The sequence below is a fragment of the Episyrphus balteatus genome, chromosome 4 (assembly GCF_945859705.1).
Source record: "Episyrphus balteatus chromosome 4, idEpiBalt1.1, whole genome shotgun sequence".
In the NCBI taxonomy this organism is placed as follows: domain Eukaryota; kingdom Metazoa; phylum Arthropoda; class Insecta; order Diptera; family Syrphidae; genus Episyrphus; species Episyrphus balteatus.
The window spans coordinates 21650670-21671804 of NC_079137.1; the positions used below are offsets into that span (position 1 = coordinate 21650670).

Below are 21135 nucleotides of genomic sequence, written 5' to 3' on the forward strand. Positions count from 1 at the left end.
TAGTTAAGATCGTCGAATAAAAGAACGCACCACTGAGGTGCGTTCTTTTTCTAACAATAGTCAACGATAGTTGTTATGTCAAAAATTATTGTTGAAGTGTCATTGTTAGAAATCGTTGGATTTTTTACAAATCATTTAGGAACGATTTAGTGTTAGAGATTGTTAGACTGTCAAACCACCAGCTACATTTTTTTTTGAGAATACTTTTATTTCCATTATTATAACAAAAAAATTTGATTTTTATTCAAAATAAATTATATTTTATCAAAAAATTACAAAACTCTCTCTTATTATTTTCATTTTTTCCGCTTATTTCCAAAAGAAAAAAATCTTTGAGTTTGTTTTGTAAACAAAACATACACTTTGACACATCAACAATCTCATGAGGGTTCAAGTCACATCATGGAGGTGAGTTGGAAATAGTTACGATTTGTAACTATTTGACATTTCAAAACGAGTTTAGGAACGATGTTCATCTGTCAAATAGTTACAAATAGTAACTATTTTGTAGTTTAGGAACGACAAAAGTTAACGATAGTTAACAATAGGGGGGTTCACATTGACCATCTTACCGGACAGACCGATTGTCATTTGGCCTGATGGAAGAATTATATTTTTCGTTCACACTCATCAGACAATTTTCATCAAAACACATTTTTCAGCTTATTTTTAATGTATCTTCTGTCTATTTTGCTCTCAAATTAAAGAGAATGGATTATCACTGTCTGCCGGACAAACATGTCGTTCAATTGACTAACATGTCCGTCCGACCACCAAAAAATCAAAATTTTTTGAAAACCATCCGGCAAACCGGACAGGCTGTCGGATGGGCGGTCACATTATCAAAACAGCATCAGATCAGACCAAATGGCGGCTGGTCTGTCCGGTAAGTTGATCAATGTGAACCCCCCTAATAGCTGCGTTCCTTTGGAAATATTTATCTACTGCTTAGTACTTAAATGTACTTTGAACTACTTTGTTATATTGAAAAAGTAGTTCAAAGCAGCTTTAAGTACTAAGCAGTAGATAAATATTTCCAAAGGAACGCAGCTAATAGTTAACTATTGTTAGAAAAAAAACGCACCTCTGTAGGGGGGTTCACATTGACCAACTTACCGGACAGACCAGCCGCCATTTGGTCTGATCTGATGCTGTTTTGATAATGTGAACACCCATCCGACGGACTGTCCGGTTTGCCGGATGGTTTTCAAAAAATTTTGATTTTTTGGTGGTCGGACGGACATGTTAGTCAATTAAACGACATGTCTGTCCGGCAGACAGTGATAATCAATTCTCTTTAATTTGAGAGCAGAATAGACAAAAGATACATTAAAAATAAGCTGAAAAATGGGTTTTGATGAAAATTGTCTGATGAGTGTGAACGAAAAATATAATTCGGCCATCAGGCCAAATGACAACCGGTCTGTCCGGTAAGTTGGTCAATGTGAACCCCCCTTGTGCGAAATTCCGAATATGCAAACATGGCGTCTACAACCACAGGCACAAACGCCAAAGTAGACTTTTATAAGTGTAATCCACCGACTACCATGCAGTTTTGTTATACTTAATTTCGGTCTTTTTAAACCATTTTATTATTAGAAATCATTTTCGAACATTATAATTGAAGCAAACATTTTTCAAAGGTAAATAGTTTTATCTTTTCCATGGGAAAAGAATTTAACCGAATTACTGTGTTTTCATGTTAGTGTGCAACAAAAGTTCGTAACCTGACAGAAGACCAAAGAGGTTGCAAAAAATTGTTTTCCTGCTGCAATCAGCAAATAAAATTTAAAAAAACTACAAGTAAAAGAAATTTGTGGTTGAAGCAGAAGCTGTATTATGCAATTCCAAGGAAGGAGTTAGATAACAGAAAATGAACAATATGATTTACAACATTCGCCAACCTCCAGTTTATCCAACCCAACAACAGTCTTTGGGAAATGGTGGTGGAGGTGGCGGCATAGACCAGACTATTGCTAGTGCAATGAAGCAAAATAATGGGCATTTAATGGCAGAGAAGCTTACTATTGGGCTTGATCATGTGCCGCCTTCATTCAATCTACGTGAACAGCTGACGGGAGTTGCAGGCGCTAACTTGCAATATATCCGCAAGGAAACTGGAGTGAATATAACACTGCGTGGAATCGGATCATTGTTCATTGAGCCCAATACTGGAACCGAGTCTCAAGAACCACTTCATTTCTTTATCGAACACCAACGTTTGGAAAATCTCAATTCGGCCAAACAGCTCGCAAAAAACCTTATTGAAACCTTGCAACAGGAGTTCCTACAGTTTCAGCAACAGTCGCCAGCATTACCTCAGATTAACATACCACCACCATCGATGGTAAATGTGCCTCCACCCTCGATAATTCAATCGAACGTAGCCCCAACTGCTAATGCCTCAGCCCCAGCAAACATTATTCATCAGCAATTCGTGACGCAGGGAGGTATTCCGATGCATTTGCAACAAGGAAACATGGTTATTCAGCAGCCACCACATCATGCCGCAGGCGGCCATAATTTAAGTATGCCCCCACCTATGAAACAGATTGTTCAGTTTCATCAGCCTCCACCACAAATCCAAGCCACTGTTCCTTCATTGCAAGCCACACAGGCGACTTCTCCTATTATCCTTAACCATCAGCCTCAAGCTTCTATACAGTATCAGTATATTCAGCAGCCTTCAAGGGATGTCCAAGGAAATCAACTGACACTGCAACAGGTTTGTTTATAAATTAAAATTGTTGAAATATTTATTTTTTCATATTTGGGGAAATATTGGCCGGGTTCAACGCACCGGCACCATCTGAAATTAAGTTCAAATTTTTTTTGACGTTGAACGCAAAAAATCATCTGAATTTCAGGTGACATTAACGAAGAATCTATTTTTTTCTTTACTTGAAAGAAAATTTATTTTTCTAGGATTATAAAAATAGTTCAAGTGATTGTAAAAAGAGAGTTATTTATTAATATTTTCAGTGAGATTACTTCAGTATTTGTAAAAATTTATTTTTTTTGACGTTGGACGCAAAAAATCATCTGAATTTCAGGTGACATTAACGAAGAATCTATTTTTTTCTTTACTTGAAAGAAAATTTATTTTCTAGGATTATAAAAATAGTTCAAGTGATTGTAAAAAGAGAGTTATTTATTAATATTTTCAGTGAGATTACTTCAGTATTTGTAAAAATTATTTTGTTGGATTCATAAAATCCCTTTCTGTTATCCACTTATGTATGTTTAATTTTGCTTTGGTCCCCAACTTCATGTTTTTTTATTTCCTCATTTATTTTTATTATTCCTTTTCTGCACATAAACGGGAAAGCGGCTATGATACGCCAACAAATGTTACTAGCAACTATGATATGAGCAACTATGATACGAGTATAACGATGTTACGAATTCAAATGCCCCGAATTCAAATGCGACGAATTGTATGGAGGCTTTTTTTTCGTGTTGTATTCGATCTGGCAACAATAAGAGAAACGTTGTGAAATAATGATAATAATGGAACATAAGAGATGTTAGCTGATTGGTCAAACATTAGTATATAAGCCAAACAGAAGGTGGGGTTGGTTGAAATTTTTTTGTAAGGTCTCAAAGAATTATGAAGTCGTTGTCGGTGCAAAGGAAAAATGAAAAAATGATAGAGAAGCAAAAGAAATAAAATTGGAGGGGTGATTGCCATTGCATGTACATATGCTTGAAAGTAAGAAAGCTGGAACATTATAAACGTAAAGGCAAAAACAATGTAAGTAGGTTTGAGCATCTTGCAGACCTTTTGGAACAAGTTTTGGTCTTGTAAGGAGTTTTGTTTTTTAGATTTTAATGAAGGGAGGTCTTTACTAGAGCCTGTCGTAGAAGTGTCCGTGCATCTGTTCAGTTAAGGGTCCATTTGTTAGCTACTGTTTTGAAGTTTGATGATTTTTATGTGACTACATTTTTTATGTTTTAGGTTTAGGTTTTAGGTTTAGACTCAAATAATTTTGTTAATATATAAATACCTACATATCGTCGTCGGTGGAAAGCAAAATTGTTCTTAATCCACTTTTTACCATTAATGAGATAATGATGCAGTTTTACTAATTTGAGGGTGCTCTTTCCGAATTTGAAAAGCGTTTTTGTCTAAAAAAATTTCTGAAAGTTAGACCCGAGTATTCTTAATTGTTCTAGGTTCCATCATATTTTGTTCTAAGTCCACTTTTTATTTAAGGAAAGTGCGTAGATAGGTACTTGTATAGGAATTTTTCTATGTTCAATTTTGGTTTTTAGTAAGAAAAATAGAAGTAGGTTTGTAGGGTTTCTTCAAAAGGAAAAAACAAACTTTATAAAAAATATAACTTGAAATACCGACGAGCAAAAAAATATCACTTTCAATCAAATTGAAACTTAAAAATCGCTTTTTAGTGGGGTGGCTTAGCATTAAAAAAGACCTCCATTATGCACTACTTTGTGATAAAAGCTTGCAACTTATATCTTTGGTAGTACTTAATAGAAGAGTTATTTTGAGATATTGGACCAATTTGTATTCCATCCGGTATGGTAGATCCAAAAGTTTTTGTCTGTTGCACCCGCATTGTTGCATTTTATAGTAAAGCTAATGGAACAATTTTATTAATAAAATACATGATTTCGAGGTAATTTCAAATGCCCGATCGAATAAAATCAATACCAAAATGTCTGAACCATCATGGAAAAAGTTATTGCACTCTTTATAAATAGTCATTTACTTAAAGAACAAGAAGTGAAGTGACATGATGGTCGAGACATTTTGGTATTGATTTTTTTCGATCGGGCGTTACAAAACACCTCGAAATCATGTATCATTTTACTAAAAATGTTTCATTGTCTATACTATGATATGCCACAAATCGAGTGCAACACAGAAAAAGTATTGTATCTACCCTTCCGGATGGAATACAAGGTGGCCCAATATCTCAAAATAACAAAATAACGATTGAACTATTTTTTAACGCTAAGCCTCCTCACTATAAGTTTTATGTTTGACTTCGTTCTACATAAAATGCTTCAAAAACCAAGTTTAGCTATATGAGCAAATACGTGAGACACTTTCGTGCATTGTACTTATAATTATAATTACATATGCAGAACCTTCTCGTCAGGAGGCTATTGAGCCACTAAAAAAAAAAAAACAAATATAAGAAACAAAATCTTCACATTTCAGTTGTTTTGGTTTGGTGGGGGGTTACTTATAAATTTTTATTTAGTCAAAGTAACCACCAATCAAAATTTTTTAAAATGACCAGCCAATAGAAATTGCTTTTCAAATATATACTTAACCTACCTATTTAAAAATTTTCGCAACTACAAAAAAAAAATTCAAATTTCCTATTGGCTATTGCTTTGATAAATAAATTACAAAAATGAAACTGCCCCCACCAAATTGAAACGACTGAAAGTGAAATGCAAATTTGTGTTTTTTACTTGCGATATAGGTACTATAGGGCAAGTTTAGGATTCGTAAAAAAAATCGAACTCGAGATAACAATTTTACATGACATTACGATGATGGAGAATGCCAAAAAAGTGGGTCCGGCAATTCTGTCTGTCTGTCTGTCTGTCTGTCTGTCTGTCTGTCTGTCTGTCTGTCTGTCTGTGTGTCTGTCTCTATCTGGAGCTGCAGCCTAAACGAGTGAAGTGATTTTCTTCAAACTTGGTAGTTAGCAGTTTTTGGTGATTCCCTAGAGGGGAAATTGAAATTTTTTTTTTATGACCAAAACTAACGGTACCTGCCATATAACGGAAATAGAAAAGTTAATTTTTTTCAAAAACGGCTCTAACGATTTTGATTAAAATTTTTGTGTGTAGTACTACACATAAGAGCCAACTTTTTAAATAAAAAAAATATTTTTTGTACCGTTATTAACGGTACCTGTCATAGAACGGGTTTTTTCATTTCTGAATATCTCGTACAACATTAACCCGATTTAAATGAAAATTTTTATACAAACGTGTGTAAGTAAAGATAATATTAAAAATTTAGAAAATTTTCAAAAAACGCATTTTTGTATTTTTAAAAAATATTTCAAAATTTTTTTTTGAAAAATCAATTTTTTGAAAACGGATCAATGAAAAATTTTGAAATTTAGTTTTTATGTGTAAATTAATTATTTCTTCAAAATGGCATACCAATTTTTTTTTTGAAAAATGTTAAAAAATTTTTATACATAAAAAATTATTTTTTTAAAAAACGGCTCCTACAATTTTCGAAAATTTTTTTCTAAAAATACCTTTTTATACAAGAAATAAAATGGCATATTTGTTTTTTGTTTTAAGATAATTTAAAACGGAGTTTAATTAATTATAAAAACAGATTTAATTTTTTTATACTACTTATAAAATTTCTTCAAAATATCAAATTTTAAATTTCTTGAATAAAAAGCTTTAACATTATAGTTACTTTAAGCATAAGAGCAAGTACGTGCGACCCCAGTCGTGCAATTTATTTTTTAGTGGGTCTCTGACCTCCTAAGCAGAGGGTGGTGTAGTTTGTATTACTCTTCTTCTATATTTTTAGCAGATATATATAATATAGATGAAAGATATCTTCATTTATGTGGTCGTATTAGTCTAGGTGGTAAGGTGATTGCCTCCCACTCTCACTGTTTTGGGTTCGCATCCCAAAAGTTACATATGTTTTTTTTTTAATTTTTAATTTTTTTTTTTATTTTAAATTTCAAAAAATATTGCAATATAGCATATGCCATATGAATTTAAAATGATTTTTTTTTTTAAGAAAACCTTGAAAAATTTAAACGCGCAGTCTAATTTTCAAATGCTCAGAATGATCTTCAAAAATTTTTCAGCTTCCAACGTCTAGGTATTCAAAAGAATTTTTGGGTACACTCAGGTGTATACGTACTTATTTTTATTACTTCAAAAGAAATGATAATATTTGAAAGCTTTTAGCATTTTTATTTTTGAACTCATTTTTATGTGGAATTAGAAGATTTACACTTTTAGTCTACGAAATTACATAAAAATTATAATTAATTAGTTTAGTTATAGGTTGTCATCGAAAAAAATTGATAGAATAGCGTGAGGACATAAAAATAAATGTTTTTTTTGCTTTTTTTGATGAAATTTGATTGAGTTCAAAAAATTCTAGCTCTTTTTGTAGATGTCATATAAGGATGATCGATACGAATATTTTAAGCTCAAACAATAGGCTTTCAGATAGTATACATTTGTTTATACACTGTTTCAGAAAAAATTGCATTTAATAGGTGTTTTTTTGCTTTTTTTGATGTAAATGATTGTTTTCAATGATATATTTTATACTTTTTGCGCATTGTAAAAAGTTAAAAATGGTTTTATTCTTAAGAAAAAGGGTTTTAAGTTGCGTAATTTTTTTTAAGCTTTTAAAATAAAAAAATTAATAGATTGAGAAAATAAAAAGGTATTTTTTTTAAAGTTTTTTCTTGTAAATTATGATTGTTTGAAATAAGTAAACACTTCAATTGACTCATTTTAAAAAAAAGAACACAATCTGTTTTCTGACGACGTTATCACGTAAAATCATCGTCCGTAAACTGGATTTTTTAATTGAATATCAATTGATAATTGTTAAATTTTCAAAGTCCATACCTACTTTTCATAAGATTTAAGGTAAAAAGTTTTTAAAAAATTAAGTGTCACTTAATTTTACACTCATATATAAATTTGAAGAAAATATATGCTTAACTTAATCAAGACGGTGTTTTATCGACTCTTTATCAATTTATATTTAACTGGATTTTCCTTGTTTTACCAGCTTTTTAATTTTTTTTTTTTACTAAACTTTATCAAGCTATGCATTCGAACAAAAAAAAGGTGAGATAACATTTTCCATGACATTACGATTATATACAATGCAAAAAACAGTGGGTCTTGGAAGTCCGTCTGTCTGTCCGTCAGTCCGTCTGTCTTTATAAACGCCTAAACGGATCGAGCTATTGACTTTTTTTTTGAAAATCATTATTAACGGTACCTGATTTTCTGCCAATCCGCTTATTTCATTTCAACGAAATTTTTTTTATACAAAAGCATTTATATATTTTTAACATAAATCAGAAATAAAATTTAAAAAAAAACGGGTCTAGCACGCGTTCAAAACCGAGCAGGACCGTTTGAATTGTTGAAATAATCCTTAATTTTGTCTTAGAATTTACTCCATTTTTTTTCCCTTTTATAAGAGACCCACTTTATAGTTTATTAAACATTAAATTTCTTTTTAATTTAAAATAAAAAAAATTAATTATTTGGTCCGATTATTTTTTTCATTTATTATGTCACTGACAAAATGTATAAAATATTATTATAGACCACTAAAAGCAAGAAAAAATACAATTTTAATACTTAATTAAAAAAAAAAATAAGAAATAGGTTTGTTAACTTTAAGTATCCACTGTTGTGATCAATTTTATTTTATTTTACTCAGGTGGTCATATTTTTTGTTTTTTACAAAATTTTCAAAGCTAAGGACAATTTTTAAAATTTTACTTCAATTATTTTTTCTGTAAATTCCTTTTTCTAAAAATTTCTAAAAATTTCCAAATAATGAAAATACATGAAACAATACACAATATTCCGAATCTCGTTGCGTGAAATTTCGAAAATAAAAAAAAAGCCGCACGAGACGACGATTTCCAATTTTTTTTTTTATATTTTTATTATATATGTATATCCAAAGTAGCTTATATCGATAAAAGTTTTCACAATTTAAAAGGTCGTATTAGTCTAGTGGATAAGGATTTTGCATTTTGTTCCTACCGCTCAAAGTTCAAATCCCGATATGAAAAGAGATTATTTTATTTTTTGCTTCAATTTTTTTAATAAAAATTAATTTAATTTGTCAAAAAAAAAATCGCAGCATTGTGAACTGCCTAATGATTTTAAAACGATTTTTGAATAAATGAAAAAACGCTGGGAAAATCGCAACGCTCTCGTCTCGTCGCGTCGTCTCGTCGGTCGTCTCGCAATATTGTAAATCAGGCATTAGGTACAGCAGCAATGTAAAAATAACCCAAAAAGAATGATAAATTAGCTAATTAAAATAATTATTAATAAATTAATACTGTTGAAGTAATAAAAATAAGTACGTATACACCTGAGTGTACCCAAAAATTCTTTTGAATACCTAGACGTTGGAAGCTGAAAAATTTTTGAAGATCATTCTGAGCATTTGAAAATTAGACTGCGCGTTTAAATTTTTCAAGGTTTTCTTAAAAAAAAAAATCATTTTAAATTCATATGGCATATGCTATATTGCAATATTTTTTGAAATTTAAAATAAAAAAAAAAATTAAAAATTAAAAAAAAAACATATGTAACTTTTGGGATGCGAACCCAAAACAGTGAGAGTGGGAGGCAATCACCTTACCACCTAGACTAATACGACCACATAAATGAAGATATCTTTCATCTATATTATATATATCTGCTAAAAATATAGAAGAAGAGTAATACAAACTACACCACCCTCTGCTTAGGAGGTCAGAGACCCACTAAAAAAAAAACACAAATTTGCATTTCACTTTCAGTCGTTTCAATTTGGTGGGGGCAGTTTCATTTTTGTAATTTATTTATCAAAGCAATAGCCAATAGGAAATTTGAATTTTTTTTTTGTAGTTGCGAAAATTTTTAAATAGGTAGGTTAAGTATATATTTGAAAAGCAATTTCTATTGGCTGGTCATTTTAAAAAATTTTGATTGGTGGTTACTTTGACTAAATAAAAATTTATAAGTAACCCCCCACCAAACCAAAACAACTGAAATGTGAAGATTTTGTTTCTTATATTTGTTTTTTTTTTTTTAGTGGCTCAATAGCCTCCTGACGAGAAGGTTCTGCATATGTAATTATAATTATAAGTACAATGCACGAAAGTGTCGCACGTATTTGCTCATATAGCTAAACTTGGCTTTTGAAGCATTTTATGTAGAACGAAGTCAAACATAAAACTTATAGTGAGGAGGCTTAGCGTTAAAAAATAGTTCAATCGTTATTTTGTTATTTTGAGATATTGGGCCACCTTGTATTCCATCCGGAAGGGTAGATACAATACTTTTTCTGTGTTGCACTCGATTTGTGGCATATCATAGTATAGACAATGAAACATTTTTAGTAAAATGATACATGATTTCGAGGTGTTTTGTAACGCCCGATCGAAAAAAATCAATACCAAAATGTCTCGACCATCATGTCACTTCACTTCTTGTTCTTTAAGTAAATGACTATTTATAAAGAGTGCAATAACTTTTTCCATGATGGTTCAGACATTTTGGTATTGATTTTATTCGATCGGGCATTTGAAATTACCTCGAAATCATGTATTTTATTAATAAAATTGTTTCATTAGCTTTACTATAAAATGCAACAATGCGGGTGCAACAGACAAAAACTTTTGGATCTACCATACCGGATGGAATACAAATTGGTCCAATATCTCAAAATAACTCTTCTATTAAGTACTACCAAAGATATAAGTTTCAAGCTTTTATCACAAAGTAGTGCATAATGGAGGTCTTTTTTAATGCTAAGCCACCCCACTAAAAAGCGATTTTTAAGTTTCAATTTGATTGAAAGTGATATTTTTTTGCTCGTCGGTATTTCAAGTTATATTTTTTATAAAGTTTGTTTTTTCCTTTTGAAGAAACCCTACAAACCTACTTCTATTTTTCTTACTAAAAACCAAAATTGAACATAGAAAAATTCCTATACAAGTACCTATCTACGCACTTTCCTTAAATAAAAAGTGGACTTAGAACAAAATATGATGGAACCTAGAACAATTAAGAATACTCGGGTCTAACTTTCAGAAATTTTTTTAGACAAAAACGCTTTTCAAATTCGGAAAGAGCACCCTCAAATTAGTAAAACTGCATCATTATCTCATTAATGGTAAAAAGTGGATTAAGAACAATTTTGCTTTCCACCGACGACGATATGTAGGTATTTATATATTAACAAAATTATTTGAGTCTAAACCTAAAACCTAAACCTAAAACATAAAAAATGTAGTCACATAAAAATCATCAAACTTCAAAACAGTAGCTAACAAATGGACCCTTAACTGAACAGATGCACGGACACTTCTACGACAGGCTCTAGTAAAGACCTCCCTTCATTAAAATCTAAAAAACAAAACTCCTTACAAGACCAAAACTTGTTCCAAAAGGTCTGCAAGATGCTCAAACCTACTTACATTGTTTTTGCCTTTACGTTTATAATGTTCCAGCTTTCTTACTTTCAAGCATATGTACATGCAATGGCAATCACCCCTCCAATTTTATTTCTTTTGCTTCTCTATCATTTTTTCATTTTTCCTTTGCACCGACAACGACTTCATAATTCTTTGAGACCTTACAAAAAAATTTCAACCAACCCCACCTTCTGTTTGGCTTATATACTAATGTTTGACCAATCAGCTAACATCTCTTATGTTCCATTATTATCATTATTTCACAACGTTCCTCTTATTGTTGCCCGATCGAATACAACACGAAAAAAAAGCCTCCATACAATTCGTCGCATTTGAATTCGGGGCATTTGAATTCGTAACATCGTTATACTCGTATCATAGTTGCTCATATCATAGTTGCTAGTAACATTTGTTTGCGTTTCATCATTACTAATTCCACATAAACATGCGAAGGAATACAAAAATATGTTAATTACATATGCATTGTAATATCATATCAACAAATAACAATACCACCGCAACAAATGTCCAAACACAAAGGAAATATAAACAAATCCATTTATAACTTGTATTAAAATCACAAAGTTCAATTTTGGTGTGTAGCACATTTGTTACGTTTACCAACTTCACCAACACAGACACACCCATCTGAGTTTTCAGATAAAAATTTCCACCTGAAAATCGTAACTAAATGTCAAAAAACGTAACTAATGTCGAATTCCTTTCAATTGAAAAATCGAATTTTCGACGATCTCGAAGCGAATTTTTTCTGAAAATCATGTTCCATAGAAAAAAAATTCGCCTCAAACGAAGCAGAATTCGAATTTTTTTTAATCCTTCTTTTTTGAGAGATTTACACGGATTTGCACACACACTTGGAACATTTGACATTTCTCAAACGTCAAGCTGAAAGTTTTCTTCGTGTTGTTTGTTTATTTGAGAACACCAACTTCAAATAAAGAGAAAATTTTAATTGAATATCGTATTTTTATTGCGGAAAAATATGAAATAAATAAAAAAAACAATGTGCGATCAAAATATATTTTTTCCTGGCATAGTTCTTGTGAAAAAGTCAAATTACTGTGACTTTTCTTCTCGTAATTATCGTCAGAAAAATTTTTCTCTGTAAAACCACAGCATACGGCCAAAATAATAACCTTCTACTTCATCTTCACTCAGATCTTAATAATAACTGCGATTTCCCTTTGATTCTGATTAAAATAAATCTATATTACCGAAGAAAATAAACAAAATTATTGATCAAAGGAATCTCTGGTTTTATTTTGCAGAAATTGTTTTGGTTTCAGCTTGACGTTTGTGTAAAAATTGTTGTCAAATGACACACATACAATCGAAAAAGAATTCGGTCTGTTTTCATGTTCCTTTTTAACACCAAAAATTCGATTTTTTTGAGGCGATTCAAAAAATTGAAAGGAATTCGACATAAATGCCACCTAACTTTTTATGACATTTGACCAATCAGAGCCTCTGGCGTGCGTTGAACGCTGGGATTCCTACTAATTTTAAAGTTTTTCGGTTCAGTAAGTAAAATAAAACACAAAAATAAAATTTTTTAAATTAAAAAAAATTTAATAAAACATTTTTTTTTATGAATTTCAATGCTGTTGTTGTTGTTTATTTAATGCATTAAATACTAACTTTACGTAACGTAACGTAAAAAGTTACAAAAAAAAAAAATACTTAAAGCTAAATTTAAATACAACAAAATTTTAACTACACAGAGCAAAAAATTTACATTTAAAGCTTAAGGCCCAACTATAATAGGCATATGCGCGCATGGGCTTATGTCAAAATCGAACGAGCTGCTTCGTCCTGTTTCTGAAAACATGAGGAGTAGCCATAATGAACATACGCGCGCATAGCTTTCTGTCACAGTTTGTATTTTTGTTTTCAATAATTTTTTATAAAAAAACGCGTTGAATTTAGACAAAATATTTTTAAAACTGTTTTTTTTTTTGTAGAACAAATGAGAATAAAGAATTTATTAAAATTTTTATTTAACTGATTAAGAGGACTATTAGCGCCGTAGTTTGATATGCTGAAAATAGTCGAAGTGTTAAATTCCATCTTAAGTTAGTCTGACTCACATTGAAACATATTCGATAGAGAATTGATGGACATGAAATAGATCCATTTTTAAATCCTGTTATGAAGCAGAACTGAAAGTACTCTCTGTGACCAGAAAGAGATGGCAAATTTAATAATTGAAGTCTTGAAGTGTATGGAGGCAAAATAACCCTATCTGTCCATGGCAAAAAACGAAGAGAAAATCTTAAAAATTTACGCTGTAAACTTTCAATTCTATTTATGTGTTTAGAGTAGTATGGCGCCCATACAACGCACCTGTATTCAAGAATTGGTCTGACAAGAGAAACATAAAGGATTTTATTGTTGCAATTTTGTATTGCCGGCAAAACAAAATCCCAAACTAATAAAGGATTTTAATTACATAAGGATCACGGAAATCTCGGGAAAACCTTTTCACAAAGCCAAGTTTTTTATTAGCTTTCTTTATAATATAATTAAAGTGGTCAATAAATGTTAATTTTGAGTCTAATACGATTCCGAGATCAGAATAACTAGATTCACGATGTAAACGCGTCGAGTTTCAACGATAGTCATAATTAATTAAATTACGCTTGCGTGTAAAAGTCATTGTCTTACACTTGTCTATATTTAAAATCAAACGATTGTTGTTGCACCATTCCCAAAATGTATTTAGATCATATTTTAGTTGGTCACAGTCCGTGATGGAATTAATTTTTCTAAATATTTTTACATCATCAGCATAGATTAATGTCATTGAATGTTTTAATACAGATGGAAGATCATTTATAAATAAAATGAACAGCAAAGGGCCAAGGTGACTCCCTTTAGGAACACCAGAATTAACTTTAAATTGACAAGAACGGTTTCGTTTAAACAAAACACTATAATATCTAGGTGTCTTTAAGATAAAGACGAAATCCACATACAATTATTGAGTCCGATTTTATTCAATTTATTCAGAAGTATTTTATAATAATAATAATAATTTAACTATATGCCTGTAAGACCTAAGGTCTTTTAAATGCAACTGCACGGCACTAGTTAGAAGGAATAGAAAGATAGGAAAGAATTTTTGACTTAATTTATCAAATGCTTTGCTAAAATTTGTGAAGATGCAATCTACTTGGGAATGATTTTCGAATTAATCCAAACAAAAAGTAGATAACTGCAATAGATTAGTGACCGTAGATTTTTTCTTCACGAAACCATGTTGATTTTCACATATAACAAAGGAGAATTGAAAGAAATTATTTCACAGACAAAAAACTCGAACAGTTTAGGAATAGCTGAAAGTTTCGCTATAGGACGATAATTTGTTATAAAGCTATGCCTTTTTTATGAATTGGCACTAGATAAGAATATTTCCAAATACCTGGGAATTTACAACATTTGAAAAGAATATACAATGGATAAGAAATATAAGACACACATTTTTTTCAACATAAATGATGGTATACCATCTGGGCCAGAACTAAAACATTCATCTAGTTTTAAAATATTTTCACATATAGCAGCCTCAGAAATAGAAAAATTAATTCAATTAAGATGTGCATATTCTAGTGTGTTAGGAGACATAAAAGAAGTGCTTGTTGAAGAGAAGTCTTCGAAGGCACTTTTAAAATAATCAGCAAAAATATTAGTTATAGTCTCTGGACTAGACTAGAAGAATTTTTAAAGTTCATACTAGCCGTCAGATCTACGTTTATTAGTAACGTATCTCCAAAACATAAGGGGGTTAATTTTAATTTCGCATTCAGTTTTTGAAATAAATTCTGAGTACAGAAAATCTGAATAGGTCACAAAGCCCATTTGCAGTTCTTGGTAGACTGTAAGTGTCTCATCACTTCTCGAAAGACTACATCTCAACCAGGCCTTATTTCTCTTATTTTTTTTTTTAATGTGAATCAAACCACGGCGGGTAACTATTTAAAGATTTTAATTCGCGCAGTGGAATAGTATCCAAAAAACAATCAAATATAATTTCATAAAAACTTAAAATCATTTCGTCTAAACTCAAATTTAAAAATAATAAATCCCAGTTAGTTTCGAGTAGTTAATTAAATAGGTGAATAAAATTACATTTTTTAAAATCAAATTCAATATGTTTTTTACAAAAATTAAGTACATTACATTAAGAAAAATTTAAACAAATATGTAGTAAGGGCGGGGTGGTGACGATCTTTGTGAACAAGTTTTGAATCGCATGGGATAACGGCGACATCAGCATTCATTGCGTCAGAGAAGTAGATAAGATCTAATATTCTTCCATTTTCATTTTTAACTCCATTCAGCTGATTTAAGCCAAAAGATGCCATACCATCTATTAGGCAGAATTCGTTAGTGTTCGAAGCATTAAATCTGGCAAAAACTAAATGGTATTCAAATCATCTCAAACTTTCACAAAATAGGCGCAAGCTCTGGAAGAACCTTCATTTCTCTTGAAGACGTTGTAGAGAGTTTAATATCAATTAAAACTAACTCTATTGGGTTTGATCGTCTCCATCCCACATTTGTGAAAGCAGTAATGCCATTAATTTTACCATTTTTTACGTTCGCCATCAATAAAATGTTTACCAAGAGCACTTTTCCATATCATTGGAAATTTTCCAAAATTATCCCAGTACCTAAAAATCGCAGTGGAACAGAATATCGCCCAATATCGATTCTACCATTTTTATCAAAAGTGGCTGAGAGACTAATACATAACCAAATAAACCGATTTTTTAAATCTAACAGTTTGCTGTCATCTAAGCAATCCGGATTTCGAGCCCAGCATAGCAGTATTACTGCCCTCTTGGACGTGGTTGAGCGGTTAAGAAGGGCTTTGGACGATGATAAAGTCACGTTCTTGGTTCTTCTTGATTACTCCAAGGCATTTGATACGATCGACCATAACATCTTGTGTCAAAAACTATGTTCTCGTTTTGGATTTAGTCGCGAAGCAGTGAATCTCATATCATCTTATTTAAGCGGTAGGCACCAAGCAGTGGTATCAGGAACTACGGTCTCTGAATTCCTTTCCTTGCCTCGAGGCGTTCCTCAAGGATCCATTTTAGGACCACTTTTATTCTCTGCTTATGTAAATGATATTCCTAATCTTATAAGGCACGGAGATGTGCATATGTTCGCTGACGATGTCCAGTATCTCCAAAGTACTGAGCTAGGTCTTATTGAAAATTGTGTATACAATATTAACGAAGATTTGAATGCAATTCTGGAATGGTCCAATAGGTGCGGTCTTGTCCTTAACCCCTCGAAAACGAAGTGCCTTGTCATCTCTAAGAAGAAGCTTGATTTAACATACTTTCCTACAGTGCTTTTGAATAATATTCCCGTGGAGTTTGTTCATAAGGCGAAAAACCTGGGAGTTTGTTTTAATCGGACTTTAACTTGGAACGACCATATAAATGCTGCAGTAGGGAAGGCGTATGGTGCTTTAAGAACATTCGTCCCAAAAAAGGTTACGCCCATTGAAACCAGAAAGATGCTAGCCAAAACATTAGTAGTTCCAATCCTGACTTATGGATGTGAAGTTTATTGCAGTTTGGACTCCGTGTCTCTAAATAAACTCAACGTTGTGTTCAACAATATTGCTCGTTACGTCTTTAGACTGCAAAGATATGACCATGTTTCCAACTACAGTAAAAGCTTGTATGGCATGAATTTCACCGATTTGTTGAAATTTAAACACTGACCATGTTGTTTAAAATCATTCATTACAAGCAACCACCTGGGCTCTTCAACAATATTCAGTTTTTGTCATCAAATAGAACCAACTTTATCTCTATTCCTCGATTTACCTGTCTTACATCTGAGCGACAGTTCTTCATTGGCGCGGCTCGTGTTTGGAATTTGCTTCCACGCGAATTAAGAAGAACAGAAAATCTGAAAATATTTCAGATGAAGTTAAATAAGTACTTAACAACTTATTAAGTTAAACCAGTTTATGTTGCAAATCATTAAAATTGTACCTTTTTATGTTCTCAAATCATTAAAATTGATATGTGTTGTTAAAATTGCTTTTCTCTTCTCTCTTTTCTACTTTCTCTCTCTCTCTCTCTCTCTTTCTATTTTCCCTTTTTACTATTGCTTTTTTTTCTAAATTTTGATTTATTTATTTTTATTAGTTTATTTTTTTAATAATAATGTTAATTAAATTGTATAATTTTCCTATTCACAAGGCTTAATTAACTAAAAGATGTATAATCTTAATATTAAGTTATATTTTAATTCAATAAATACAAATACAAATAGTGGGGAAATTATCATAAGTCATTCAATTTGGGAAGATTAAAGTCCCCAATAATTATGATTTCGTCTGTTGGATCAATCTTTTCAAATATCGTCTCTAGGGAACTGTGCAAATTTTCATAGATTTCGATGGTAGAATTGGGTGGAATATAAGTTGCAACATAAATATATCCAGAAGACATTTCTATTTTCACGCAGAGCACTTCCAGCGAGGACTCCAAAAAATTGTCAACTAGTGAACATATAAGAGATGTTCTTACTCCAATCAATAAACCTCCACCAACAGTACCTGAATCATTAAGTATGTGGCGATCACGTCGAAAAATTTGATAGGTGTTATCAAAAAACTCAGTGTCAATAAAAGAAGAGTTCAACCATGTCTCAGTTAGCACGATTACGTCATGGGGGATATTATTTATATTTTTATATACCTTGCTGGTTTTCGTCCTTAATCCGTTGACATTTTGATGGTAAATTAGTAATTGTTGAAGCTGCTTCGACGAGGGTTTTTGCGTTTTCATGTATGAATAATTTAAAAACTAGAGCTGCTAAAAAAAAACTAATGTTGTTTTCGGAATCAGCACCCCAAATTAAGTAAGAAATGCTTACGTGGTTCGTAAGAACGTTTAAATTCACATTTTTGGATTGTTTTTCTCAATTTCAAAACCCTATATTGTAGGGTATCAGCATTGGTATTGTTATTAAGATGTTATATCATTTTACATGCTCATTATCCTTTTCTCGTCATATAAATTTATTAAGATGTGAAGATATGACATTGATATCGTTAGTTGCTTGCTTCACTCTCTTAAAATCGAAAATACAAAATTTAAATGTTCGTTTTTAAATTGTTCCTTTTAAAAATGTTCAGGAATAAGTTTAGACCTTTTAAGAAAATATACCTCGAAATTATGTTTCATATGAGTATATAAGTATGTTTCAGTTGGTGTAATTTGAAATGCAACTAAACAAGTGCAACGCTTGTAATAACCCTTTCGGATGAAATTAAAGTAGCCAAAATTACTTGTATTTTTAGCACTACCAACGATGCAAATTTCATGCTTTTATCACAAAGTGTATGGTTGATTTTCTTAGCTAGCTCACTATTAAAAATTTTATTCATCCAATATTTCTTGAATTTAAGTTTTTTTTTAACCGCCGCGCCGCACGGTTGTCCAAAATTTTGTAACAGCCCTTATCTTATCTCGTTGCAAAAATCATAACTTTTGAACGGATTGAGGTAGCGGTACAGTTGAATTTCAAGAAAATTGTTTTACAGGGTGTTTAGCAATCATCGGCCGAAAACAGATTTTCTTTTAAAAAAAATATTTAAATTAAAATTGGTATGCCACTTTGTAGAAATCACTAATCCACATCTAAAAACAAAATTTCAAAAGAATACAATGTCCCGTTTTCGAAAATTTTATTTTTCAAAAAAATTTTCAAATTTTTTTTAAAAATCCAAAAATTATTTTTTTTGAAATTTTATTTTTGGCTTATATTTGAGTTATATAAGTGCTTCTTCACAAAAAGTTTCGTTGAAATCGAATAAGCCGTTTCGGAGAATATCGGATTAAAAAAAAACGGTTCTATGGCATGTACCGTTAATAATCCATTCGAGTTCATGCATTAAGCCGAAAAGGTTATGTGTACCAACCAATTGTATAGCCAAAATAAAAATATTTAGCTGCGCATGCTGCGCACTGCCGAGATTTTGTACTTTGAAAAAAATGAAGGCAGAAGGAACAGATTTTCTTAAAAAAAAAATGTTTTAATTAAAATTGGTATGCCATTTTTTAGAAATCACTAATCCACATCTAAAAACAAAATTTCAAAAAAATACAATGTCCCGTTTTCGAAAATTTTATTTTTCAAAAAAAAATTCTCAAATTTTTTATAAAAATCCAAAAATTATTTTTTTTTTTTTAATTTTTGAAACGAGATCAGTCATTTTGGACAACCGTGCGCCGCACACTGGGGTAGAATTATATTACTGTTGTAAGTATGCAATACCGCCTTTGCCTATTATTTTTATATTTTAAATTTTTATAATTATTTATTTTTATTTTCTAAAAATTCAAAGCCTCCTAATTAATTAATATTTTTTGATTGTTTTCTGGCTATAAAAGGAGAGCCGAAACTAAAATTAAATCACTTTCGACTTGACCAGAAAAAGAGTCAAGATATTACAGAGGTAACACTTACCGTTTTTTATCTTTGGCTACTTGTCTGAGAGTATTATTGTAGCTATACTTCCTCTTCTGTAATAACTGCGGAACACCAACCGAATAATAGCAAAGAGAAGGAACACTACAGTAATACCATTCAATAGAAGTAGTTCCAGTCTTTGTTAATTTCAAAACAACGATTGTTCAATAAAAATACATTTTTGTTAAAATATCCTTTGGTGTCAAGAGTTTTATTTCGGAAAGACCAAACGACATCTCAACCGACGAAAGCATCCTGCTACATTACATACATCAGAAAAGTAGCCAAAGATAAAAAGCGGTAAGTGTTATTTTTATGATTCTCAAATCTAGTCATGCTGATTCAACTCTAAATGCTTTAAATTCTTTTCATCCGAAACAGCGTTACCGCTGTGCCACTTTAGTGGCACAATGCCACCTTTTTTCAGCGTGTGCTACCGAGCCACTAACTTTTAGTCTGTGCCACTTTTTTAGAATTCCATTCAATTAAAACAAAAACATAAAATTCACCATGATACAAATTCTTAACTTTTGTACCTTTTAATTTAGTATTATTTATTTATTTATTTTATGGTATTGCAATTGTCAATTTCCTTTAACTAGTTTTAAAACAAATTTTGTTTTTGAAACATCTATTGAATACCTGGTACCTATTATTTTTTATTTATATATGTATGTATAATAACGAAGAAAAAAATTACAAAAATAATAAAAAATTAATAAAATTATTTTTATTTTAAGTGGAGCGAAACGCTTTATAAATTTTTGGAGTTAGGGTCACTTGAACTTATAAATTGAATTATTATTTACAGATAGAAAAACATTACAGTAAAAGAATGTTAATAGAAATGTTGCATATATTAGATACAGACAATACTGTTAATAGAAGAACAGATTGTGAAGGGCTCAGCAATATTTACAGTCAGTTTCTTCAAAGAAATATTTATGTTCAACTTGATTCTGTAGGCTAGATTTGATAAGAAAGTTTGAATTTCTTATCAAATAATTAAAAATTTTTTATATTTTGAAATTTCGATGATTTGAAACGTCTTTTTCAAGACTTCGAATTTTTTGAAGTTTTAAAATACTTAAAAATAAAAACAAACCAAAACAAACAAAACCTTAACATTTTTAAGATTAAATTCTTCAAATTAGAAGATAGAACACTCTGTAAGTATAGATAATAGATTTTTAGCATTTATTATAATTTTTTTATTTTTTAAAAATAATTAGCCCTGAAGAAGACTGTAAACACGGTCGAAACTTCGGAGACAAGATAGAAAAAACTTATAAACCAGACCTAAAGCCCACTTAGGATTGAATTTGTATTCAAAAATACGTAGATATGTATAAGATAGGAATTATTGAGTTTTGTTTTCTCTCTCCTTTTTCCGTAGCTCCAA

General features: G+C 30.9%; 1 protein-coding gene across 8 annotated transcripts in view; it reads left to right on the forward strand.

Moving 5' to 3' along the window:
- Positions 1–1462: 1462 nt before the first annotated feature.
- The window catches only part of LOC129918438 (YLP motif-containing protein 1-like), a 239962-nt gene continuing 220289 nt past the window's right edge, over positions 1463–21135 (forward strand). For all 8 annotated transcript variants that reach the window (XM_055999020.1, XM_055999021.1, XM_055999022.1 and 5 more), the window contains exons 1-2: positions 1463–1643; positions 1707–2725. In XM_055999020.1, the coding sequence (XP_055854995.1) occupies positions 1874–2725 (852 nt within the window). In that variant the 5' untranslated portion in view covers positions 1463–1643; positions 1707–1873. The remainder of the gene's footprint in view (positions 1644–1706; positions 2726–21135) is intronic.